The sequence below is a fragment of the Amphiprion ocellaris genome, chromosome 4 (genome assembly GCF_022539595.1).
Source record: "Amphiprion ocellaris isolate individual 3 ecotype Okinawa chromosome 4, ASM2253959v1, whole genome shotgun sequence".
NCBI lineage: Eukaryota > Metazoa > Chordata > Actinopteri > Pomacentridae > Amphiprion > Amphiprion ocellaris.
The window spans coordinates 24,244,878-24,271,578 of record NC_072769.1 but is presented as its reverse complement, the minus strand read 5'-3'; the positions used below and the strand labels follow the sequence as shown (position 1 = coordinate 24,271,578).

General features: G+C 39.4%; 2 protein-coding genes across 2 annotated transcripts; both read right to left on the bottom strand.

Annotated features, from left to right (window-relative positions):
- Nucleotides 1-452: 452 nt before the first annotated feature.
- On the bottom strand, nucleotides 453-14,787 carry capn9 (calpain 9). The gene is made up of 20 exons (XM_023268923.3): nucleotides 14,494-14,787; nucleotides 13,242-13,311; nucleotides 13,028-13,146; nucleotides 12,684-12,817; nucleotides 12,300-12,468; nucleotides 12,105-12,188; nucleotides 11,582-11,667; nucleotides 11,250-11,327; nucleotides 10,256-10,416; nucleotides 9,946-10,103; nucleotides 8,182-8,390; nucleotides 7,015-7,051; nucleotides 6,842-6,922; nucleotides 6,440-6,497; nucleotides 3,892-3,956; nucleotides 2,654-2,722; nucleotides 2,474-2,552; nucleotides 1,250-1,366; nucleotides 1,042-1,100; nucleotides 453-804 (listed from the first exon to the last, which is right to left on the bottom strand). Exons 1-20 carry the CDS (start codon nucleotides 14,692-14,694, stop codon nucleotides 778-780), a joined length of 2,061 nt encoding a protein of 686 aa, XP_023124691.1. The 5' UTR covers nucleotides 14,695-14,787; the 3' UTR covers nucleotides 453-777.
- Nucleotides 14,788-19,419: 4,632 nt separating this feature from the next.
- taf5l (TAF5-like RNA polymerase II, p300/CBP-associated factor (PCAF)-associated factor) lies at nucleotides 19,420-26,646 on the bottom strand. Its single transcript, XM_023268925.3, has 5 exons — nucleotides 26,455-26,646; nucleotides 25,783-25,924; nucleotides 24,081-24,185; nucleotides 23,099-23,859; nucleotides 19,420-21,986 (listed from the first exon to the last, which is right to left on the bottom strand). Exons 2-5 carry the CDS (start codon nucleotides 25,919-25,921, stop codon nucleotides 21,189-21,191), a joined length of 1,803 nt encoding a protein of 600 aa, XP_023124693.2. The 5' UTR covers nucleotides 25,922-25,924; nucleotides 26,455-26,646; the 3' UTR covers nucleotides 19,420-21,188.
- Between the last annotated feature and the right edge of the window lie 55 nt (nucleotides 26,647-26,701).

The window sequence follows — 26,701 nt, the reverse complement described above, 5'->3', positions numbered from 1 at the left end:
AAGAAAGGAAGAAAGAAAAAGACTTTGAGTGTTTGAATTTTGATGAAAGTTTTGGAGATATTTCTCAGTAGTTTCTTTTTGGTCAAAGCAATGTTGGGACGGGGTTTAATGTGTTTCACATGTGTGTGTTTGGATTATTCACTATCTTAAATTTTAAAATGACAGAAACAATAATGCAAAAATGCAAATCCAAATGTCCCTTGAGTGACAAACAGAGGTAGTATTAGTTAAGTGTACTATGTGTTAAAAGTATCATTCTGCCATGGATGGTATATTATGATGCATCAATATATAAGCAGCATTTTACAGTTGCAATTGCTGGAGATGGAGCCAAATTTAACTAACTGGTGCACAGATACCTACTTTAGTCCAATGGTTTCAATTCTAGGGGTCCTCCCTAAGGGTCACCTGAAACATCTAAGGTATTGTAAAATGATAAATGGGAGAGGAAAGACAAAGACAAGCATTTTATTCAAAATGTATTTCCACTGATCCAGCAAGCAGAGAAAATAAACCAATATTTTATCCAAAATTTCAAGTCAGCAAAATTCAAAGTTCAACCCTTTCCCCAAAATTAAAAAACAAAAAAAAACTTTAGCTCAGACAGCATTTCACATTATTTGATGAAATAATGGCAGATAGACTGGACAGATGTGGAAAAGAAAACCATGGAAAACGAAAATGTGTGCATGCATCACTATAGTCTGATTATTACATTCTAAGACTGTCTGCTGTGTTTTGTTCTTCTGCTGGTGTTTGCTTGCTTTCAGCTCCTCCTCAAACGTTCATCGACAGCATCAGGAACTGTGAAGTAAAGAGGAAAAAGCACAGTGAATTCAAAAAGATCTGCATGAAAATAAATTCTCAGAAAATAACAAATTTGTTCACATTTTCAGAGTAAAGGGACCTAAACAAAAGCCTGAAAAGCAGCCACAGGACTCAGATAAATCCCTCCAATCTGTGTAGCAGGTTTGGTTAAACAAACAGCTGAATTACTCGCAGAGATGAAGTGAATCAGGTGTTGCATAGATGTGGTTTTACCTGCATGATGTTCATCTTCACCCGCCCCCTCTTAAACTTGTCCAAAGCCTGGAAAGCTCCTGTGTAAAACATACAGTTTCAGTCAGTTAAAGTGGCCAAAAGCTTCTTCAGATTCATTTTAACATCAATCTTAACTTTGATCATTTCAAAGTATAGATGTAGTTACTGAATACTTAGTGGATAATTTCATTGTAACATTTTTACGTACTGAACATGTTCTCCAGACGGACGATGCAGGTGAGGTAATCATCAAAGTCGATGTCATAGCTGTCGTCAGCAAACCTCAAGCCCACCAGCTGCAGGAGCTTGTTGTTCAGATGCATTCCTTCATAGGAAAAGAGCAGCAGTTAGCTTTCAAACCCAAACACCCACATGAATAAACAATAAACCATTCCCAAAAGCTGATGGCTATTAATTTGATTGGATGTAGTGGGGTTTTTTGTTACTTCTTTTCATAATTTTTACTGTTTATAGCTTTTGTCAGTTTTATTATCCTTTTTACTCCCCCTGTTCATGACAGAACAAACTGGTCGACTACCACTTTTACTCATATTAGCATATATAATAATCAAATGTAATTTAGCTGCTGAAATTATATGCATAATATGGAATTCAAACGTATTGAAATATACAGTGTATTAAACATGGGGATAATCTGTGTGTTCTATAATAAACTGCAAGCATATCACCAAGAAGACAGTATTTCTCAATAGAATACAGTTATACAGTATTCTATAATGTGCAATACTGAGTATGCAAAATAATGGACTCACTTTTAGAAAGTTCAGTTCAACTCAAAGTCCCTTTACTGGTTTAATCTTGGGCTTTTATCTGCAAATTATTGACTTGAATGGCGTTTCCTCGTTTGTCACTGAGACTTGGTCCATCCACTAAGAATAACTATAAGATGTTCTTCACTCAGAAAAGTAGTTAATAAAAGGTCCTTCAGTTACATTTTTTAAATTGACAGCATTGCATTTTGATGAACATTTCCATGTGACTATGAAAAGAGACAAGAACATAGTCTGCTACTAAATGTTGCCAACATACACTACCGGTCAAAAGTTTTAGAATACTCCAATTTTTCCAGTTTTTTTTTGAAACTCAAGTAATTCAAGTCCAATGAATAGCTTAAAATGGAATAAAGGTATGCCGTGAACTGCCAGAGGTTTTTTTTTTAAAAAAGGGTAAGGTTATGCAAAACTGAAAAATAATGTACAATTCAGAATTATACAAAAAGGTCAAAGGTGGTACTTTGATGACTCAGAAGTTTAGATTACATTTTGATTTCTCATTGATTTTTTTTAACTTCATTTGTTTATTTGTTCTATGCTTTCATTTCAGAGTACAGTGAGACATTAACATATAGAATTTCCAATAAAATAATCTAAAAATTAGGGTGTTCTTCAGACAGAATTCAGCCGACTCTTACCTGCAGCTTTGAGAGCGATGCGAAGTTCATAGGACGACATCTTCCCTGATCGGTCTGTGTCAAAGGACAGGAAGAGCATCTGCAACAACACAAGCTTCTCTTCACAATCTGAGCTACAAAGACTCCCCAAACCTCCACCACTACAGATGATTCACTGTTTTAACACATAAATCAACGTACAATCCATTTCTTCATCTTTTCCCAGAAGACCTTAAACTCTTGGAACTCCAGCTTCCCTGTGTTGTCCACCTGGTTTACTATGTCAAGAAAAAACTTCAAAAGCATTTTACTAATCAACTTATCCATAATACTAAAACCATTCTTCTAATTCTTATACATACACCAACAAAAAACACAAGGAAATCACTGATACAGTGGTTAAATATAGCTTTGTGGTTCTTAAAGAGCAGAAAAATATTCTTTAAATCCTTCAAATATTGGTAAAACTGTATTGATTCATTAAAAGTGCATGTACATGTACACCACTTGCAATGCATGGTCCCATAAAACAAATACAACTGTGGTACTTATACTCAAACTAGCCTTGAGCCAAAATAAAAGTTCTGATATGATGTGACACATCAGCAACATTACAACTGCTATCAGTCGGCACCATGATGCTGGTCGCTCAGTGAACTCTTGAATCGTCATTCATCGCAGTCACTTGACTTAAATTAGTCAAACTAACACCAATTCACCACAAGTCTTTGGTTTATCGAGAGCAGTGATGGAAGACCACAGTGTGTGATCTGTTAGACGAAGCTATGAGGCCAGCTGAGATAAACCAACATGCAAATAAATGCAATGATTTTTCCAACAGAATGGTAAGGAATCAATCAGCCAGAAGAAGCAAATGATTAAGCCTTGAATACTTGGCTTGGATTGTAAAAATCAACAAGAAATCAGGGGAAAAAATGGTCCTGATTGATTCTTTAGTTCACTATATACAGGAAGAAAGATACTGGAGGACTGTATCTCCTGTAATGCAGTACCTGAAAAAACACTGTCAACACATCAGGAATTATTTCAACTGCTGAATGCATTCAAACCCACAACGGTGGAGTGCATGAGTCCACCTCTAAAATATAACAGCAACAACTGGGTAAATGTGCAGTGACAGACATATTACTAATGTCAGGCAAGCTGCTGTCATGGCAAAAGGAGAAAAAGTAGTGAAAGTATACCAAGTATAGACGGTTTGCTATGTTCATGATGTGCTTGGTGTAAAAGTTATGCCAGGACCTTTGAAATATTTCTCACAGACTGATGAAGATTTTTGTGAAGAGACCCCATGTAGCTTGTACTTCAGCAAAACCAAAACAAATCAAAACAAAAGAAAAAAAAGATAAAGTCAAGACAACTTTACTTCTACACAGGTCGTCTAAAATCACCAGTCAGGCGTTAACTCTGAAGGATACATCCATGAGGTTGATGATACTGTGGCAGGTGCTCAGACTCAGACCGTCAAATTTGATTTCTCTTCCTGAGGACAAAGGATTAAAACTGTGACACAAAGTTCAACAAAATAACTAGATGCAAAAAAATCTGTGAAGATATTTAGTGAATCTGACCGCTAATAATACACAGCACAGCAAGATGAGAGGAGAGCAGCCACACATTGAACATATTAGATTGCTAAAAATGATTTTGACATCTAATTGTTGTCACTCGTAATTTTTATACGTTATTTTCAAATCACATCTATTCTTGGTGCTGAGGTTTTTCCTTCAGTTTCTACCTAACACTCATATATGCGAGCAAATATCTGAACTTCACATCTCAATAAAGATATTTTATTTATGTATTTGTTGTTTCAATGAGCATGTTGATGAACTGTTTTATATATTCTATGTTTGCTAAGCACCTAAAAAGCAGCTATGATGTCCTGTGTATTCAGTTCTCGTTTGTAATCTTGTCCAACTCGTGTATATCCAGAATTATACACATTATCATGGAGGATGAGCAACCTAGTCTCTAGATTTTAAACACGGGACACTTTCTGTGAATTTTGGCCTAAACAACTGAATTCATTATAACATGTCAGCAGGCTAAAGTTGCCTGTGAAACTTTGTAACCAAACATTAACTGCAGGAGGTATTAAAATGCCCTGTAAAGCCTTTTGCAGCCTTTAAAGCAACTGAGGTCAGCTTCAAGTCATCATTGTATCTTGGGAAACTGTAAATATAAAATTATACATCATCTTCATATATGCTGTTAGTTTGTTTGCTTTTATCAGAGTCAAATTTAAAGATTAAAAAGAAGTAGTCCAAGACAAAAGCCTTGTGGAGCTCCATACATGTTATACAGTTGCAAGAAAAAGTATGTGAACCCTTTGGAATTACTTGGATTTTTGCATAAATTGGTCATAAAATGTGTTCTGATCTTCATCTAAGTCACAGCAATAGACAAACACAGTCTGCTTAAACTAATACCACACAAAAAAATATATATGTTTTCATGTTTTCATTGAACACAACATGTAAACATTCACAGTGCAGGGTGGAAAAAGTATGAGGCTAATGATTTTTCCAAGAGCTAATTAGAGCCAGGAGTCAGCCAACCTGGTGTTCAATCTATGTGATGAGATTGGAGGTGTTGGTTTAAGCTGCTCTGCCCTATAAAAAACACACACCAGTTTTGAGTTTGCTGTTCTCAAGAGGCATTGCCTGATGTGAACCATGCTTCCCACAAAAGAGCTCTCAGAAGACCTACGATCAATAATTGTTGACTTCATGAAGTTGGAAAGTGTTACAAAAGTATAACTAAAAACCTTGATGTTCATGTTTCATTGGTAAGAGAGATTGTCTCCAGTTGGAGAAAGTTCAGCACTGTTGCTATTCTCCCTAGGTGTGGTCGTCCTGTAAAGGTGACTGCAAAAGCAGAAAATGCTCAATGAGGTGAATAAGAATCCTAGAATCCTACCCTCTACAACAAGTAAAACATTAAACAAGAATGGAGTTCATGGGAGGACACCATGGAGGAAGTCACTAATGTCTAAAATAAACATTGCTGCATGCTTGAAGTTTGCAAAAGAGCATCTGGATGTCCACAGCACTACTGGCAACATATTCTGTGGATGGATGAAACCAAAATTGAGTTGTTTGGAAGGAGCACACAACGCACACCAACATCAAAACCTCATCCCAACTGTAAAATATGGTGGAGGGGGCATCATGGTTTGTTTTGTTGCCTCAGGGCCTGGATGGATTGCTGTCTTCAACCGAAAATGAATTCCCAAGTTTATCAGGAAATTTTATGGGAAAATTTAGAACCATCTGTCCACCATCTGAAGCTCAACAGAGGATGGATGATGCAACAGGACAATGACCCAAAGCATAGAAGTAAATCAACAACAGAACAGCTTCACTCTCTGGAGTGGTCCAGTCAGATTCCTGACCTCAACCTGACTGAGATGCTGTGGGATGACCTCAAGAGAGCAACTCACACCAGTCATCCCAAGAATACTGTTGAACTGAAACAGTTTTGTAAAGAGGAATGGTCCAAAATTCCTCCTGACTATTGTACAGGTCTGACCTGCAACTACAGGAAATGTTTGGTTGAGGTTATTGCTGCCAAATGAGAGTCAACCAGTTATTAATTCCAAAGGTTCACATACTTTTTCCACCCTGCACTGTGAATGTTTACATGTTGTGTGCAATAAAAACATGAAAACATATAATTTTTTGTGCAGTTTTAGTCTAAGCAGACTGTTTGTCTATTGCTGTGACTTAGATGAAGATTGGAAAACATTTTATGACCAATTTATACAAAAATCCAAGTAATCCCAAAGGGTTCACATACTTTTCTTTGCAACTTTCTTTACCATCTGATTTTTATTTTACACATATGGTTTGGAAAAGGTTTTATTTGAAAGAACACTGACAGAATTTGATGCAAAAATGAAGACAGACTAAAGAAAACTGAAGAAAATGGACATAAAATAAGTCAAAACACTTGTTTACTTACGCCTGCTGAGGACGCCGTTCAGCATCTGCTGGAGCTCTCTGACAGAGATAGCCTTGTCCTGTAGGCACAACAGGGTGGAAGACACTTCAGTTGATAAATACTAAAGTAAAACACAGAAAGTACCACAATGCATACTAAACTACAAACATTACTTTTTTTTTATCATAATATAAAACTCTAGTTTGAAAAGCCCTGTGAGGTTTACAGTATTTACCATCAAATTCACATTTTCTTTTATGTTGGCAAAATGTTCTGGCTGTTTCTGAAAATTGCTTAGATCTCATCTTCCTAAAATATTGAACCTTCCTCAGCTATTTATTTGGAGACATGGAGGAACGATATCTGATTTTACTGTATAGAATAACATTATCATTCATTTGGACGAAGCTGCGATATTTTCACCTCTCCAGACAGCTGGTTGAACAGCCTCCTCAGGCCTTTCTCCTCGTCCGTCTCCTCCTCTGGTTGGGTGGGCATGGGCGGCTGGAACAAACAAGCATAGCACAGCATCAATAAGAGCAGACTCGGCTGATCAGGCGAATGATCATCATCCATCGCCTGGCGGGTCTACTCACATCTGGCAGGTCAGCATCAATGTTGTTGCCCATCTCTCTGAGGAAAGAAGCCAAAAGTTTTCAAGACAAGCCAGTGTAACCTTCATTATTTTTATTTTTTTTAATAGGTTTTTATTTTTAACACTTACTCTGTATTACCCTAAAAATGTTCTTCTTATCAGATTAAAATCACCACATATACACCCAGTTGGTAAGCTTAACGCCCTGAACAGTTTTGGGGTGTTTTTGTTTTTGTTTTTTTGGGGGTTTTTTTTGCTCATATTGCATTTTTACTCAGTGTGGACTCATTTTTCACTGCAATATTAAGTCCTGCAATCTCTTTGGAAACAGAACAACTACGACTAGAAGTAGAGAGAACTCAGAAATGGCTTTTGTGCAGTATGACATCTGGAATCAGCATGTACAAAGTTTTTACAGTTGTTGCCAAAGCAGGAAAAAATGTGGCTCCATGTGGTGTAGATATTTTATCAGTTACACCTTCCTTTTCTTTCCATACTTGTGTCCTGTGTGTAAACACATCCTGCAGTTCAGCCAAATAGCCCCTGAATTTTTAGCATTAGACAGTTGGTTGCAGCTGAGTTACTAATGGCTGTGGGGTTACACCAAGGAGCACAGGATTTTAGTTTGTTTTTGTTTTTTTTACAGAATGTGGTTACCGCAAACAGTTACATTTTTGGCAAATTTTTGATTGAGACATGAAATATGACAATTTTCTGTGTTTAGTTTTGGATCCTTTTCCTGGTCAAACTCCATCACACATAATTAGTTGATGGACCATCAGAAAGGTGAAAATTCAATGATTCTTTCTGTTTTCAAAGTTTCTGGCTCTGATAAATGCTGCCATTCTGAATAATTTTTATGCTGGGTTTTGTTGTTCAGAGGGTTAAACTGAATCCAACTAAATCCACAACCATGATATAATGTCTGATTTGATTGTGCATTTGATTGACAGAAAGGTTTCTGAAGTATTTAGCAGAAGAAATAAAATGTGGACATGGAGAAGAGCACTATTGCTGATTTCATTATTATATGGTCTTGAGACTTCTCTGTTTTTGTTTGTTTGTTTGTTTGTTTGGGGGGAGGGGGGTGTTTTTCTTTTTTCAAGATTGCATCAACTTTTTGTTTGCCGTTTGGGTTTTGTCCCAGAATCCAGAGCGGAACACTCACAGTGCCGAGGCCTTCTTCTCAGAGAAGATGCGGACGAGGAAGTCGGCCTCGTGGTGGGGCTGGAAGGTGGTGGGGACCAGAAGGTATTTTCCAGGAGGCAGTGTGAAGCGCTCTGACACCTCCCGCAGGTTGATGTAGGTCCTGCTGCGAGCCTTGGACGCATGGTAGCGGAAGAAATCTTTCCCCGCTTGGTCATCATCTTCTGGAGCCTGAACGAACAGTAAAAGGTCATTAATTCTAATTGGAAAGTGTACGATACTGAATATAAAGTACATCCGTAAAGAGAGGGAAGTGTGACATAATTGTAAATCTGAGAGTATCATGTTTTTAAAGTATTTGAAAAGAATCCAGATGATTGACTGATTTAAAAACTGGTCCAGTTAGTTGGTATCCTGGTGATTCTGATCATATCAACTGAACTTATGGAAACATAGATGTCCTAATTTTCTGTATCCGTCCATGTTTTAGATTACTTGCTCAAGTTTACTTCTCCTTCTCACATCTGGTAATGGACATCAAGTGATATGATAAAAAGTTCCAAAACTAAAATAACCTTGAGAAACTTTAATCTTTAGTCACCCATGTGTAGTATCTTCATCATCAATGCTAACAATACATTTATTGATTTATTTAAATATTCAGTGAGCCAAAAAAAATCCCAGACTGCACATTTTGCAGATCTGTTTATGTCTTAGGAAAGCCCAAAATCTATAAAATGCACACTACCAGTCAAAGGTTTGGACACACTTACTCATTTAATGTGTTTTATTTATTTGTATTATTTTCTACAATTTACATTAATACTGAAGATTAACACCTTTCTGTTTACTTCATAATTCCAAATGTATTCTTTTATAGTTTTGATGTCTTCAGTATTAATCTACAATGTAGGAAATAATTAAATAAAAACCACTGAATGAGAAGGTGTGTCCAAACGTTTGACTGGTAGTATATTTATATATGCATCATGTGCATCCAAAATCTAAAGTGATCATTAGACCTGAATAATATCACATAATTTTTAATACAATAGGAACAAAGATATAGTTAGCAACAAGGCGGATACTTATTGTTAAATTTATTTCTATTTCTTGGTGATTCTGTTCATAGTTAGCTCAAATTAGTACTGCAAATTGCTTCAGGTAAAGTTGCTGATCAAGATGTCCCACCGAGATACGTATTAAGCCCTGTGCTATCTACTCTGACGTAATAAGTGTTTTCAAGGTGCAATGTTCAATTTAATGCAGATGATACAATATTGTTCGTTATTATCAATCTCAGTGACACAGTCAGTTGAAAATATTACTCAGCTTACTGCATAGATCTGTACTTTTTAGCTGATCTGTAGTATTACAGTAAAAATATGATTAAATATATAGTATGACATTAACTTTGCATACAATCTGACTTTTTTTATTGTTAATGTATATGTAAATGTATTTAACCATATAATATTATATCCTCACTGCTTTTCCAAGAGCACTCTGACGACAATATATTTACTAAGTTAGTTATACCAAGATGATATTATGTCCTACATTTAAAATGAGTCCATCTTGGCACAGTGAAAGGAACATGAGTAGTTGAAGCCAATGTTGACTCCTGACTCATAGGTTAGGAAATTCTGTCCTGATGACAACACTGCCAAGAAATAGCTCTTGTATAGATCACAAACTGCTAAAAGTGGCATTATGCATAAACTAAACCCCCGCCCCGAAAAACACACAAGCAGAAGTCTGAGTTTCAAACTTGTTTCCGTCTGACCTCATACACTGCAAAGCCGATGGTCTCCAGGTCTAGGCCTTCTTTCCTCAGCTTTCGTCTGTTCTTCTGCATCAGAGCGATCACCACACTGCACACATCATCGTCGTCATCCGCATCTTCCAACAGCAGCTTGAACTGCGGGTTGGTCCAAAATGTGTCTGCAGATTAAAGATGCTGAGCTTAAGAGAGATCAGTTTAAGATACAGAGGCCACCACAAGCATGCTTGAATTTCAGCCATTCTGTGTTCAAAGGCAACAAGTCAATATAGAAAAAAGAATTATCTTTCATTTTCAGATCTGGTGGTCTCACCGATGTAGTTCCTGCAGCCTCCAGCGGTGGAGCCACGAATCCAGTTTCCCTCAAACAAGCTGACCTCCCAGTGGCGCTTGGTGTCATCAGTCAGCGAGTCAGGGGTCATGTTGCAGATCTCAACCTTGTCATAGTTCCTCTTGAAGTCTTCAAATTCCATCCTGGAGTGACAATCACCACAATCATTGTTTTTTTTTATCAATTTAATACACTCACAATGTGCTTCAAAGACATCCCCACAGACTTTAAACATAAAGCAGTGCACTGCTTTAAAGACAACCATACATTACAGCCAATTTTAATTTGTTGAGAATGCAATTTTTTAAATCCATTTTGCTGATTTGGCTCTGCACCAAACAAAAGCACACTGAGGTCCAGCAAAACTAACAATCATTTCTTGATATTTTGGACTCTATCAAAGACAAAGCAGTGCTGCAATGATTGTCTGTTTACACATTAAAGGCTGTGAATGAAGCAGTGGAGTCCAGCCCCTTTGTGTGCTCTGGAAATTTATCATCCTTGAGATGAGGAGCTCTTGATTCAGGTGTATTTTGCCGGAAAATGCACTCAGATCCCTGTTTGTACACGTGTTGATGTACTTCAGATTTGTTCCTTCTGATATGTGCAAGTTGTTTGACGTCCTCCTCATTTATGCTGTATAATCCTGTCATCCAGATGTTTTATATTGTACATCTTTTCTTCCTTTTTTAAAACCCAACACAGGAATTTTAAGGTATTTTTTCCTGTTTTGTCAAAGATGTGTAAGAATTCTGAAATCTAGTGATAATAAATTCATCTTCCTGTAGATTTAGTTGCTTAAAAGTCTTGGTCCATAACTGCACACTTCCTGTGGCACATTAACATAATATTCCTGACCTTTCATTTGTTCCATGACTACATACAAATATTACACTCCAATCCTATGACAAACTTTCACACATTTACACACGAATCTTATGTTTGAGTTGGATCTGAATTCACCGTGTGGCCTCACCAGAATTCTCCATCTTCAGCTGAATTCTGTAGGATGCGATTTTTTTCTGCTGAGTCAACATAATTCCACTCCCTGGACCTGAAACAGACCAAAGATTTTAACATGCAGGAATCAGGGAGAAGCAACAATTCACTAAAAAAACACATTAAAAACAGTTATAAGAGGCAATGACGTGAAAAACGCCATTAACACACAGAGAACTGCTGAGAAGGGACAAAAAAAGAACACACAACTGCTGTGTACTTTCTCCAGCTGATCATTTCTTGTTGCCTTATAATCTGTATATGGGTATACTTTAAATTTTTTTGCATTATGAAAGTAAGCATTCTTACTTGTCACTCCAGGGGCCGTTCCATTCAACCTGACCCCAGGGGTTTCTGATCCGAATCAGCTGGACCTTCTGCCCTCTAAAATTCACCTGAAAAACAGAAATATCTTTATTGAGACCGTAAGAGTTTGGTTATTAGGTAAAAAGCATGTAGTCTTCAGTCGTGACTTTAAATGTCTTATTGTCCCACTGATGGATAATGTCATAATAATGTGTTTTCTTTTACAGTTGTGTTTTGTTTTTTTCTTTGGAAGCCTTTGAGTTCACGTTCAACAACAAAAATCACAGTTTGCAGGTAAATGATCATGTTGGACAATTTTCAAAAGATCACCGTAACAAGTGAGCTTTTGTACCATTCTATGTTTTAACAGGTGCTGAAAAATTCTGTACTTGTCTACATCATTTACTAGCAAAAGTAACTGAACTAAATGGAAGCTTTCATCATTTTCCATTGATGCTTTTAATAGCTCCGCCATGATAATAACTTCATCTAAGCTGGTTTCTTGCCATCAGGAGCAGAGTCTTACCTCCTCCAGGCCTGTGATGGAGTATGCATGTCCCTTCACCAGGCCGCTGGCCGTCTTGGCCTCCGACTCTGCAGAGCTGGTGATCTGGAAATCAGAGGAGCTGGGCTGAAGTACTTACTAGACCTCATATCTGAGGGGTGGAAGTTAATAATTAAATTACATAAATAAGAATTTTAAGGTTAATTAGATCCTTACGTCAATAGAGCATCCCATCATGGAACCTCGGTCCAGGGCCTTCTTCATGATCGAGAACAGGTTGCGTGGAGCTTTTTTGGTTTCATACATTTCCCCCACACCGCCAGTAAAATCCTCCATGGCCTCCATTGTGGTGCCGCCCTTCAGGGCCTCATAGCTGCCGTGCATTCTAAAATAAACAGAAAACCACATCAAAAGTTAGCACGGATGAATGAGTAAGTGATCAAACCTAAGGAAACAATAGAGCTTTTAGTTTAAAGGTGATGGCATTTATTCATTTGGGGAAGGTGGCTTTTGCAACTGAGAGTTGAGCTGGAGGATACATAGAATGTTATTTCTATCATCTGTTACTCGCTAGGTGTAAAATGATGTAGGTGATGTTACTTGGCGTAGGCTTTCTCCAGCAGAGCGCTCCAGAACTCATTGTTGGAGGCAGAGTGAAGCAAGATGAGCTGATTTCTCACTGAAGGCAATCTGTCATCCACCACCACGTCCAGCCATTTGTTGTGCTGCCAGAACTGAGGGAGCAACAGAGAAGAGTTTACAGCACTTTGACAAAGCAGGTGCAGGTATCTCTGGTAGACAGTATTTATAAATCCCATCTAAATGGATCCTACTTCTGCTTACACGAGGTCCTCCTGATGTGTCTGTATTTAATGAAAGGAAGCGACACAACTACAGGATGTGGAAGCAGAGCTTGTTCAGAGACGAGTGTCCCAGCAGTGTACCTGGAAGTGAAAGATGCCAGCATATCTGTGGTCAAAATCCTGGTCATGGGGGATGACTCGAGCCATGGCATCTTTTTTCAGGGTCAAGGAGGCGATGGCTGCCAGGAGCCAGCAGTCCCCTGTGATGGCAAACAGGTGCCTCATTCATACACGAGTCAAATATGCGCATTTGAAAAAGTAAAAGGAACTCATGCAGATCACTGGAGTTACAAACCAAGCTGTCCTTGGCAAATGTCTGTGCGGTCTGCATTTCCTACGATGAACTTTGGGTTGTCGCAGAGCTCCTGTAGGAGGGTCGAAGAACAGGTTGGTTTATTAAAAAAAAAAAACATGACGGTGACACCTTTGATAGGTGTGTTCACATTCCAGGCATATTAATCAGCCTGAATACCCAGTCACCGCAACACAAAATACACACAACGCTCTATAAGCAGGCAGCTGAGGCATTCTCTGTGAAGGAACACCCAGCACAGAAATGTGGAGTAATTGCAACGGACATGAATGTTCGGGTTTACTCTTGCCAGGTCAGTGGTGCAGGTATGTCAGCAGGGAAGATGCACACAATTTTAACTGCAAGAGGCAAATTCTTCGAAAACGAGTGACTATTTGGCAGAACTTGAAAGATTTCAACAAAAAAAAATCAAGACAGTTTCCACAAATGTGTTATTGTAAAGCTGATCTGCTGAATGGAACCTCTGAAAGTGAGTTCTGAGCAGCTACAGATGATCCTACACCACTTCTGCTGCTGACAACATTAACGTGTGGGGGTAAAGTCTGCTCAGTGAGAGGTGAATGTCCTTGCGCTTGGCTCTATTTACTCTCTTTTCTTGCAGAACTGGTTTTGCAGCTGTGACTACAAATACTTAATTGCTTTTGTTGTATTGAAAATCAGAAAAATGAACGTAAGATAAACTTTCATTGCATTTATTGAGTGCCATAGTAATATTTCTATTAATGCTGCCAACCCTTGTTCAGATAACTGCCACAGAGCGCTCTGGTGCTGCAGTTCATTGATTTTAATCTAGATTAATTACAACAGATCAGTTTAAGATTATGAAAGCAACTACTGATCCATCATAAAAGAATGTGCATAAGGGACACAACCTTTTATCTTTCAAATACATGCTTTTATTGAAGAGCCTTTTGTGATTGTATTTGAGTCTTAATTTCCTTTCAGCTGTCCTTTATTTTTTCAATAAAGTTTTTTAAACACTCTATGAGTTTTTGTACAATATGCTGTTTTTATCAGTCTTTCAAACATTATTGTTATTATTATCAGATGAATTGTTCACCTCAAAACCACATTTCATTCATTCAACATTTAAAATCCAATCTGCTACACAGATTTCAAGAGCACTCCTGAACTTAGCCTGAGACATTTTCTCATTTTCCTAGCAGAGTCCTCCTAACAGCACCCGTCAGTCAATCCTTAAAGCTGAAATCTGAAATGTTCTGCGCCTGCATACCTTTGGCCTCTTCCATTCAATGTTGACAGGAACGCTCTGGCTGTAGTAGAGTGAGGAGTCAGCGGCAGGGAAGTCTGGATCCTCAAACAGGACCCCGTTCTGGAGACATTCGTGCCTCAGCTCCTCGAACGACCTCCCATCATACTGTGTGTTCTCGGCCTTGATGGAGCGCCTGCCGGACAGAGTGGACTGGAGAGGCATCTTCTGCTTCAGGAAGAACCTCAGCGAGTGGAGGAGAAGCAGGCGTGAGGTGAAGTGTGATGGAGTGACTGTCCCGCTGTGTGTTTGATGCACTGCCTGTCCGTCAGGTGGGTAGGGCTCCGAGGTGCACACCCTCCAGACAGAAACTGGTTTATCCTCCTGTGGCAGCAAACCTCACCCTGATGACTGTCGCTCTCTTTCTCTCTCTTGTCTCTTATCGCTCTCTCTTTGGGCTTGGCCTGCAGGACACAGGAGGAATTCATTCCTAATCATGTGGCAACAGATACATTAAATACCTAGAAAGGGTCATTTCTAGATATTTTATGTATCCACACCGTTAGGAATGAATTCTCCCAAGAAATGATCTGATTCAGATCTTTAACCAGGATCTTTCTGTTGCACTTAAAGGGCCACGAAAGGTTAGAAACTTATTTCAGGATGCAACAAATCCAACTCCACCCCTGTTGAGTATCACTACAACACTGAATGATTCAAAACTGGATCCTCCTGCAATTTCATAAGACTTTTTTTAAGTGTGTGGTACTTGATCCTATGTATCATTATATTAGACGGCCATACTGTGGCATACAGTCCTGGTCACCATTACTGGCACCCATGAAATTTAAATACATAATGTAGAATATCTCCTGAACAAGTGAATCTAGCAGAACAGCTTTGGTCTACAGACAATTTATGTTTGATCCTGAAAAGCAAATAATAAAACTACAATTTAAGAAGAGCAATAGGAGGGAAAAAATAAAGAAATTGAGAGATTGCACTGTGACATTGGTATTGGGACTATTTACATCAGTGTGGGAAAAAAAGATTCAAGGGGACAAGGAGTGTCTGGGTTTTTTAAAAAAAATTGAAAAAAGCCTGTAAATCCTTCTTGTGGGACAGTTAGTGATGATAATGGCTTCACAAAGAAACAAAACAACTATAAAGTGGCACAAAACAACCACCAAGAGATGCAAAATGACCAAAGAGAGATAAAAGTGGTTACAGATAGCCACAAAACAACCCCAAAAACAGCAAAAATGCCAAAAAGACATGCAAAATAACTAGAAAGAGGCACAAAATGTTTATAAGGAGACAAAAAAAACAACTAAAAAGAGAAGAAATATAGATAAATAAAGAAAACAGCCACTAAGATGCACAAACTGACATGATGACCTTTAAGAGACACAAAATAACCACAACAAGCAGTAAAATGGTCACACAGATAAGCCAGATAGACACAGAGACACACAACAACCAGAGAGGCACAAAATGATTACATAGATGCAAATTTAATACAAAGAGAAAGAGATGCAAAATCCTCCCAGAAATATGCAAACTGGCTGTACAATCATACAGAAAATGAATGAAGATTCCAAGTAAAGACACAAAATGACCAACAAGAGTGCAAATTGACCCTAAGAGATCAAAGTGACATCAATTAGATAGGGATTAAAAATGACAGAGAAGGTAAGAAAAACAGCTAGAAAGAGACACAAAATTATCAACAGAAATACAAATTCAATACAAAGAGAAAAAAGATAACAAATACAGTTGTGCTCATAAGTTTAAATCCCCTGGCAGAATTAGTAAAATATGTGCCATTCTTTAATGTAATAATAAATAACTTTGTCTGACCACTAACCCTAAATGAAAGAAAAATTTTTCCATGATCAAACATATTTTCTAAAATAGAAAATAGACAATATTTCACATATTTTGCCAGGGTATGTAAACTTGTGAGCACAACTGCAGATGAAATGCCCCGTTAGGATGCAAACTGACTTGACACAAGGATCACAGAGATGATGCAGTCATGAAGATACAGAAAATAAAAATATGGATTCCAAAGATACACAGCATTACCACCAAGAGAGATAAACAACCATGAAGTAACACAAAGCTACTCTAAAGTAAAGCAAGTAAAGTGATAAACTACTACGGATAAGTCTCTCTTAGGCTGGTATCTTGCTCCTGTATAGGGTTAGGTGACCTTTAATATCTCTGTGCTGAGGATCCCAGTGTGTCTCTGAGCAGCTCAGACAGATTTAGACTGTCGTCGTCGTCTCTGCTGCACCCTGACTGTCTGGTCCACAGCAGAGACTCCACACTGTCAGGTATAACATCCACATTCCTGCTGCACAGTCACTGGATTCCTGTCATAGCTGAAGTACAGTGTGGATTTACACAGCAGTGTGTGGCGCTGTGTGGGTTTGTTTCTACTCTAAGTATGTCTATCACCTTAATTAGACCAAAAGTAGGACCAAAGTGCAATATCTCACATCTTTAACTTATAGTTGTGTTATAGTTTCCTTACTGTGACTTTGCTGCTGTAACATTGCAAATTTCCCCTTGTGGGACGAATAAAGGATATTCTATTCTATTCTATTCTATTCTATTCTATTCTATTCTATTCTATTCTATTCTATTCTATTCTATTCTATTCTAAAACCGGAAAGAGAAACATCCTGGGTGAGGGACATGAGTAGCATCTTCTGCCTGCTCTTCATCTACCTCCAAGGGAACAGTACTTCATTATTAATGTGAAAGTAGCAGCGCCACAGCGTAGAAATATACAGTAAAGTCCAGCAGTCAGAGGTGCAAAAGCAATAAAAAATACAGCTACTTCAAGAACCAGAAGAAAAAGTATGAGACAAATGATGTCCAAGAGTCTGAGAACACTGGTGAAGATGCATCTACAAATCAAACAGATCTCTTCTGCTTGTTGCTTTTCCTTAGCAGCAGTGGTTTCTTAGAAGCTGCTTGACCTTAAAGGCCTGATTGGTTCAGTCTCCTCTGAACAGTTGATGTAGAGATGTGTCTGCTATTAGAACTCTGTGTGGCATTTATCTGGGCTCTAATCTGAGCTGCTGTTAACTTGCCAGTTCTGAGGCTGGTAGCAGAGGAGACTCTTCCTTTCCTGGGGCGGTCTTCACGTGAGCCAGTTTCATCGTAGCGCTTGATGGCTTTGCGACTGCACTTGGGGTTACATTCAAAGTTTTTGCAGTTTTCTGGACTGACTGGCCTTCAGTTCTTAAGGTAATGATGGACTGTTGCAACTCACTCAGTTTCTTCAAAATGTTTTACGGTGTCAAACCTCCAGTAGAACCGCATTTAGACACTGGGAAAGCTCCTTGTGGCTCAAAATGACAACGTCTGATACTTTCACTTAGTTCTTACATGGATCATTCCAGAATCAGATGACATTTTACATCCCACTCAAATTTCAAATAATCCATGTACAAAATACTAAAACATGCAGTTGTTGTGTAAATGTTCTTGTCCTGAGACCGAATCTAAAAAAAAAAAGGAGAAAACAATGTTTGAAAATATTTTTAAAAATACCAAATAAGTCTGGAGTTCCCCCTAAAATGCCATTTTTTCTCTTGTCCCACCCCACTGATGACCAAATTGAATCTCAAATAAAACAGTTGAAATTAAATTTAAATCTCCTTTTTTATGTTATTTTTTTCATTGATGTCTCTTGTAATTGTGGGGAAAAAATAATCAACATAATATTTTAAATAATGATTATCATGCATGGAACATGTGTCCCACAACAACCCTGTTAGCATAACCTTTTTTAGCTGGTAGAAGAAGACGAAAAGAGTGAATCACATGAAACACTGGAATTAATATCAAACCGTTTTCCTACAGAATGGGTAGAACAAAGTCATATCCTCTCTTCTATTTTTCATATTTCATAACATCGTCAGCCTTGACTGAATGCCTCACTCTACCACATGCAATCATGTTATGCATACTTTCAGAATATGACCAATTCTTTTTACCTTTTTCTTGATTTTTTTTTCCATCAAAAAAGCTAAAATTAGGATGGATTAGCAACCCTGTTACTGTGATTAGAGTAGGGTCAGCAAACAACAAACAAGACATGGAATAAAAATGCTACCATTGATGTGTAAGCTGAGACAATCAAGCCTTTGATAGTTTGTTACCTATTATTGATGAATATGTCACAGAATATAAAAAAGGAAGGTTTATTTTCCACAAATTTTGGAGCCCAAATGTCCTCCAATACCGGAATGACCCACACGCCTTTCCCATCTTCTTCTCTCAGCTGTATTCCTAACAGGTGAACATTGGTTACAGGTTGACTGAACTGAGTCGACTGCCAGAGTGCCATGTGAACACTGCTTCAGTAGACTAAAGGAAGCCTGAGCTTTAAACAAGGAATGCTCACTGCCAATAATCTGCTCCCATTCAAAATCCTCCAATTTCCTGCTTACATCAGGTTCACATGAAAACACAGTAGATTTAGAATTATACATGCATTAATGTCTACGTCTTTGTATTTGACTATTCATGCAGCTGCCAAGTGCTTCAGCGTTCTGCTGATTGATTGCAGCGCTGCAGTTTCTTAGTGTGATCAGGACATCATATTGTAATATACTTACTTTCATTTAAGTGGAGTGAAAAGTACAATATTTGCTTGTAAATGCTGTGGAATAAAGGCACAAAAACAGAAGCCAGAAAGTCCAAAAGTACAAGTAAGAGTTGTAGGGTATGTGATCGGACAGGGTGGAGGAAGACTGGGAAGATGGCTGGCTTGATCCTTGCAGGGAGCTTTATTTGCTGTCTTTGCTGCTCAAACAACGCAAATTTCCCCTCTGTGGGATCAGTGAAGGCCTGTCTTATTTTTCAAGTTTACTTTCATGTTATGCGTTATACATGCAACAAAATTAAAAAAGGTACGAACAGAAGCATCAATTCAAATTAATTCTTTTATTTATTTCTGTTTGAGGGCTACAGGAGGGAACAAAAGTTTACTGACAAACATAAAGGACAACTTCCAGGCTGAATTTATGAATGAAATGTTTATAAAAAAAAAAAAAAAATGTATATTGTTTTCTGTATGAAAACAATCCAGAAACAAATCAGCTTTTACATCTGTATTTTTTTAGCCCTCATTAACCACAATCTGGATGAGAACTTTTGGTAGCCCAAAACTACAAAAATACAGTATATTTACACTTTTTAAGCATTGCACAGTTACGAACAGAATAGTGCGAAAAATGCAGCCTTTGATTTTTACGAAAGTCCTCAACAAGACTACGTACACTGTCCCTCATCCTGCAGTAGGCCAACAGACCAACAGCTTTCACTGGTGCTGTGAGGAGAAACAACCACTTGGTTTTCTGGCGTTTTAACGTCCACACGGTCACTTATTAGCGTTTGTGTTTGACCCTCGACACCCTTTCAGAACTCTAACTTGATGGGTACCAGCGAAAATGAGACACCGTTTATGTCTGAAAGGCTAACAAATAGACAATATTGAACACTGATGCATTGTTTTGTCAATAAATGACAGCAAATAGTGAAAACTGCCCGTTTCAATTTTCCCCCACCGACCAACCTCAAATGTGTCGCTTGACAATCAGTCCAAAAACAGCCACGTTTTGAGATTACTGCTAGAAACAGCAAACATTTGACTCTTGTTTACGTACAAAATTGCTAAAATGATTCTTAATCAAACGAATTGCCCTTTTCTTTTCTGTCAATCCACTGACTGACAAATGTACTCATCACTGCAGCTGTCACTCCAAGATAAAAGCAGCCACGTTTTAATAAGACATCTGTAATCATCCATGGCAGTGGATGAAAGGTGAGTCTGGTCCAACAAAGAGAGGGCTTTAAATCAAGAGAACATTTTATCCATGAGAATCAATCCCAGTTGCCTGAAGTGGCTGCTTTCTGCACACACTTAAGAGGCAGGAGTGGATGCTAATGGCCGACAAACACACCTCACTGAATGTTACTGTGCCTCCAATCTTTATGCTAATCTGTAAAATATGTCTGTAGTATTGGATTCACAGCGACCAAACTCATATCCATCTTATTTGACTCCAAACAAGAACACGTGCTTCTCAAAGTATCAGACTGTTATTGCAACAGTTAGAATATATAGCAGGAAAGCAAGGTGCAACTCAAGAACACAGCAGAAAAAGTTCCTACGTTCTGTACACCAGGAACCCATGTATGTCACAATGCTAAGCAGTGCTAAAGTCTCTCAAATGTCCACAAACTGATGGATGTCAGACATGTTTATGTTTTGGTATTCACTCAGGTCAGAATCATTTTTTGGAGGGGCAAAACTGATTTGTGCAAGTTATTTTTTAAAGTCCATAATTAAACAATATTCTCCAATAATTAGCAGAAAACTTTACACGTTTAAATCATCAGGTACAAGAGGAACTGAGGAGTTCTGCAATACTGACATCAAGTCAACACCCTTTGGTAATATTATAATTTGGCAATAATATAATTTATCTATAAATGAATATTGAGGCCAGTTCTTGAGGGATGAGACTTTAAGAAAAAAAATGACTTGCTTCTTCTCTGAGCCAAAAACTAATGAGGAAAACTAAAATTGAATGCTTGGGGGTGTGGTGACACTTAGTCTTTCACAGTCTGCCTGGTGACCACAACTTTAAACCAACATCTGGACACATTCAAACACAAACACCCACCGGCCGTGGCTACTGCTCCGTCTTCTCCTGTGCGGTTCCGGTGACCAGCAGTAGGTTACAGGCCATAAACTGGACATTGAGCACATTGCTGGTGTTTCCAGTGTACAGTCCCACTAGCTCACTTGACGAGCCGTCGGCTGGCGTCCCGCTGTGGGAGTTGCGGATGTCCCACACCCGCACTGAGTTGTCCATAGACGACGATGCCACCAGGCTGCTGTCCGGGCTGAAGGACAGGCTGGTGACGCTGTCTGTGTGTCCCCGCAGGTCTTTGAACAGAGTCCCTGATGCCAAGTCCCACAGCTTCACCCGCTGGTCCTCGCCAGCGGACGCCAAGTACTTCCCATTAGGAGAGAAAGCAAGCGACAGCACCGGGCCACGGTGGCCGGTGAAGAGGCGAACAGACGCCCCCTGCTGTGTGCTCCACAGCCGGACAGTCTTGTCTGTGGAGCCGGTGGCCAGGTAGTTGGAGTTTGGGTGGAATTTGATGCAGTCGACATCGGAGAGATGCCCTGCGTACAACCGCAGCGGGTAGGTACGGGAGAACGTCCACAGGCGGGCGGTGCGGTCGTGGGAGCTGCTGGCGAAATAAAGGCTGCAGGGGCTAACATCCACATCCCACACGGGGTAGGCATGGCCCTGGTAGAGCGCCGTGTTGGTGAAGCTGCCCAGGTCCCAGTACCGGATTGTTGTGTCCTCAGAGCAGGACAGCAGGCCGGAGCTATCTGTCAGGAAGGCCGTATGAAACACTGGGCCGCTATGACCTCGCAGCGTTTTTATCTCGCTGCCGGAGCTGTCCTCTTCATCCACCTGATGAGACACGATAGAAAAAGTGACATGAGTGAAATAAATTAAAACAACAAACCTTTTAAAATAGATTATAATTTTAAAGTACAGTTTACAATTTATTATTTAATTGATCCATGTCAAAAATCCAAAAAGATTTCTTCAAATGTCTTTTACTCAACAAACTGTCTAAAATCTAAAGCTATTCAGTTCAGCAGAAACCAAAGCATAGTACGAAAATCAAATAATTTAAAATAGAAAACCTTTTAGTGACAAAAGATGACTCAGTGATTGATTAGTTATCAGCAGGTACAGATTAATTTTCCGTTGATTGACGGAGTGATTATCTAATTATTTAACTTTTTTATCAAATCATTTACACTTTCACAAGCAAAGGTACTTTCTGCTTCTCTATGAAATCTTCATATCTTTTCTTTACAATTCTCATATATTTTTTAAAATATTTATCATTTATGACATTTATATTGTATATTTGTAAATAGATTGTTTTCACTACCTTTAGGATTTTTTAAAGACTTTTATCTTGCGCTATGTTTGCACTGAAAAGGACAAGCTCTCCAATCTCGTTGTACACCGTATAATGACAACAAAGCACATTCTATTCTACTCTATTCTATTCTATTTGTCAACTGGAAACACTGCTATTGCTCCAACTAAATAAGGCCTGCTATAATATTACTTCTTCATAATGATGACTGCTAAGTCTTAGGTAATCAGTGTAATTAAAACTCTTGCTTTAATAAATAAATTATATTTGTAAAGAACCACTGAACGTACTTGTATATCTATATGTATGTTGAAACATCTGGTCACGTCATTTATGAATGATGTACATTAATAGAACAAGCAAAATGATAGAGGCAGGCTTCATAAAGAGTTGCCACTTTTTGCTGCAAATTCAACACCTTTGAATTTCTCCGATGAAAACAGTTGACTGGGAAATATCCCCCTGGTCTCTGAAAGCTTGTGATGACTGTTATCTCCATTTACTCATATTTTATAGATAAAGTGACATAGTAAAAAAAACACCCAGACAAAAGAAATACAACAATAACCAATATGCATAATCCTAACAGGCTATCCAAGCATTAGGAACAAAACCAGGGTCTACTCACATCCTCCTCCAGTACGTCACAGGCCAGGTGGATGTGCGACACATCAGCCTGGTGCGGTTTGGCCTTCAGCTTTCTGGCTCGGAGGCTCCACAGCTTCACTGTGGAGCTGTCGAAGCCAGCGGCCAGCAGCCGACTGTCAGCCGAGACCTCAGCGGTGTTCAGCATCTGCTCCGTGTGGTGGAAGGCGTAAAAACAGACAGTGGTGAGCGAGGGGGGACCCTCACGGACCTTTTTGATGCTGTCCTGCAGAGCCTCCAGTGCCGCTTCACTTTGTGGGATCCCCGCAGGGACCTCCACCCCCTCCCCACCCTCCGCTCCGTCCACTCCCGCCCAGGATGAGGTGGAGTTTGGGGCAGCTGTTGCACCGCCAGCAGCTCCGTACAGCTGGTAGTCTGTGCGCCTCGAAGCGGTGACCTCCACCTGCAGGTGTGTGCTGAGGGCCCTGCAGAGGGCGCTGTTATCGTCACTCTGCAGGTAGCGCAGCAGGTAGCTGTAGGCCGGCTCCGTCAGGTGAACCACGTACTTGTGCTCCAGGAAAGCACTCAGCTTGGGATTGGTTGTAATGTCCTGAGCAGTGAGAACATGGCGGAGCTGCTCTACAGTGGCACGCTGCTCGCTGTCCTGAAGAAAGGCACCATGGAAACGACCGTAAAACCCATCCACCGCCCCCTTCAGGCCACAGCGCACCATGTCCAGGTGGAGGTAGACGAAGAGCGGATATAGGATGCTGGTCACCTCCTTTGCCCAGGATATTTCTGATTCTATTTAGGGAAAACAAAAAGTATTCTGAGGGCTTTGTAATGAAACACAACATCACATTCCAAACAGGACGTGCGAGTCTGGCATTTGTAGATAGTTTTTTTTCTAAAACAAATTACAGGAGACTTTTGAATTGTTAACTGTTGCCAATGTCTAAGCACAACATACAGACATGTAAATCAACACTCATCTTCAGTTGTGAAATACAGTGTGGATGTCAAACCTGAGAGAAAGGAGCGCAGCCTGGAGTACTGAGTCTCATACTGCTGTGGATCTGACTGGCAGGGTGCTGCAGAGACGACGTTGGCACATCCTGACTCTGTTTGCACTGCTCAGAGAGAGAGAGAGAGAGAGAGAGAGAGAGAGAGAGAGAGAAAGAGAGAGAGAGAGAGAGAGAGAGAGAGAAAGAGAGAGAGAGAGAGACAGAGAGAGAGAGAGAGACAGAGAGAGAGACAGAGAGAGAGAGAGAGAGGAGTGAAAAGGTAAGAATTAGAAATACATCAATGGAGGTAAAACATTATTTATGCAGCATGACACCACTCAGATTGTCAAATACAATATACAGTGTAAGTGATCAACTAAATAGCATCTCAATGGTACTATTACATGACGATATGGAGCAGCATGAGTACAAAAGGTGTTGGTGAGATGACATTTACAAATATTCTAAAATATTGGCTGACAAGATGACATCCAGGCTGCAGAAATTTGGCAGAAGAGGAATAATCCAGCATGATAACAATCCAAGGCACACTGCTAAAATTATAAAGATGCTAAAGACGAAAAAGGTAAAACTATAACCTGGACCTCAATTAATTCCAATAGAACACTTTAAGTTACATCAATTACAGTGGTAGAGCAACACAAACCCTCCAGGAAAGAGCAGCTGAAACACATATTTCTACAGAAATTTAGTATCCTCCATCCTGAAAAGTATTGATTATTCTATTTAAAATAAAGTTGGACATATTTCTTAAAAAAAAATAAAATAAGATGAGCTTCTCATTATTCTATCAACTTTCATTGCATGAAGTTCTTACTGTGAGGCCTCTGATTTTGTTTTTTTATACAGCAAATTTTAGCTGTCGTTTTTCCATTGTGCATAACAGTAAATATTCTAGTGTTAAACTTAGAAGTAATGAAATTATTGAAGGTGATACAATTGTGAAACATTTCATATTTAAGTGATATTGCACAGGGATGGACTCACTTCTGTTGAATACTGTGTATTACATACATTTTATGCTGTATACTTTGATGCAGATTTGCATAATTATTTTAATGGAATGCAGACGGCATGGTGCTACAGTGGTTAGCACACTAGCCTTACAGCTACAAGGTTCTGGGTTGGAATCTCTGAGCTGTTCACATGTTCTCCCTGTGTCTGTGTGGGTTCTTCACCTTCCTCCCACAATCCAAAGACATGCTGAGGTTAATTGGAGATTCTAAATTGTTCATAGGTGTGAACGTGAGTGTGCATGTGGTCTGTGCAGGGTGTCCCCTGCCTTCACCCTAAGTCAGCTGGAAGAGACTCCAGCTCCCCATGACCCTACAGAGTATAAAGCAGTGGATAGATAATGGATGGTATGGTGTCACATACCAGATTTGTTTGCAGTAAAGTAACATTATTAGATTTGTTTACAGTAAACATTGTATAGTACAGACTGTGTTAAGCATGAGTGGTGGAGTACCATGACTGAATACAAAGAGAAAAGCCATAAAAGGAAAAGTGGTGTATAGATAATGGATGGACGGTGGGAAGGATTTTGAAACACATCATAACCTGGCATGTGGTTAATTTTAACCTCTGTTGTCTGAGTAAATGTTGCCTCTGAACTGTTTGGTTGTGCATAGATCGTGCTATCCTGTTAATTTTGTTGCAACACAAATTATTCTTGTCACATCAAATCTTGATCTTTACTCACCTGTGAGGCTGGCAGCCATCTCTTCAGCTGACTGGAAGAGCTTGGCTCCTTTCAGGGAGCTTTCAGTGTCCACATACTGCCTCCTCTTCAGGTACTGAGACACGACATACTGGATCTGCTCAGTGCGAGCCCGCTTCATGACCTGACAACCAGAAGCCACACAGTGTCACACACCTGGCGTGTTACAGTGCAGAGAAGACACCTGCACATCACATTCTCTCTCATCCAGCCACCGAAAGCACAAACTCTTCAAATCTGATTGTTTTCAAGTTGGCAGAGACTGTAAAGTACAGTACATTTCTGTTGCTGTCCTTAAACTTCGATCCATCATCATCATGGCTAAATAAACCCTCCAGAACGCAGCATCCTCTCAGAAGCTAACCTACCTACTTACCTAGCAAAGTAGCGCTAACGTGTTTACTGCCGCGAAAACCATTCCAAACGCCCAAACTAATGCTGTAAATGTGAGTGTCACCTAGCCTGGAAGTTCGAAACAATTGAGTCTTGAACAAATCTAACGCAAAGCTGTCAAGTTTCCACATTAGTGGAGGAGGATGCATGCACCAAGCTAACCGGCTAACTTAGCACTGGTAGCAATGGGCCTGGCGGCTTCAAACTTTTAGCGGGATTAATTCGGTTCCGTGCATCCGACGGATGGAAATCGGTACTCACTGCATATCGTGCTGTTCCTGTTGGTCCTCAGTTACTGTATCCAAGTAGATAGAGTTTTAATGCATCTCAGTAACCTGCTGAAACTACGGTCTTGCCTCTCTTTGCCGCTCCATCGTGGTTGTCCGCCCCCCGGTCAGCCTCCATCAGGTTATGCTAGGCTAACCAGCTAGCTCGCCGCTCTCATCTTTGATCGGTAGGAACTATCGTTGATCAGCTGTTTCTGTCTGGCTTCGGTTACTGTTGAACA

Coding starts and splice junctions, on each gene's coding strand:
- capn9 (XM_023268923.3), bottom strand. CDS start 14,694: ATGCCTCTCCAGTCCACTCTGTCCGGCAGGCGCTCCATCAAGGCCGAG. Junction 13,147..13,241: donor CATTTGCCAAGGACAGCTTG/GTTTGTAACTCC, acceptor TTGCCATCACAG/GGGACTGCTGGCTCCTGGCA. Junction 10,417..11,249: donor GCTGAAGATGGAGAATTCTG/GTGAGGCCACAC, acceptor TTGTCACTCCAG/GATGGAATTTGAAGACTTCA.
- taf5l (XM_023268925.3), bottom strand. CDS start 25,921: ATGAAGCGGGCTCGCACTGAGCAGATCCAGTATGTCGTGTCTCAGTAC. Junction 23,860..24,080: donor GCTGCGCTCCTTTCTCTCAG/GTTTGACATCCA, acceptor TTCCCTAAATAG/AATCAGAAATATCCTGGGCA. Junction 21,987..23,098: donor GTGACGTACTGGAGGAGGAT/GTGAGTAGACCC, acceptor GTGTCTCATCAG/GTGGATGAAGAGGACAGCTC.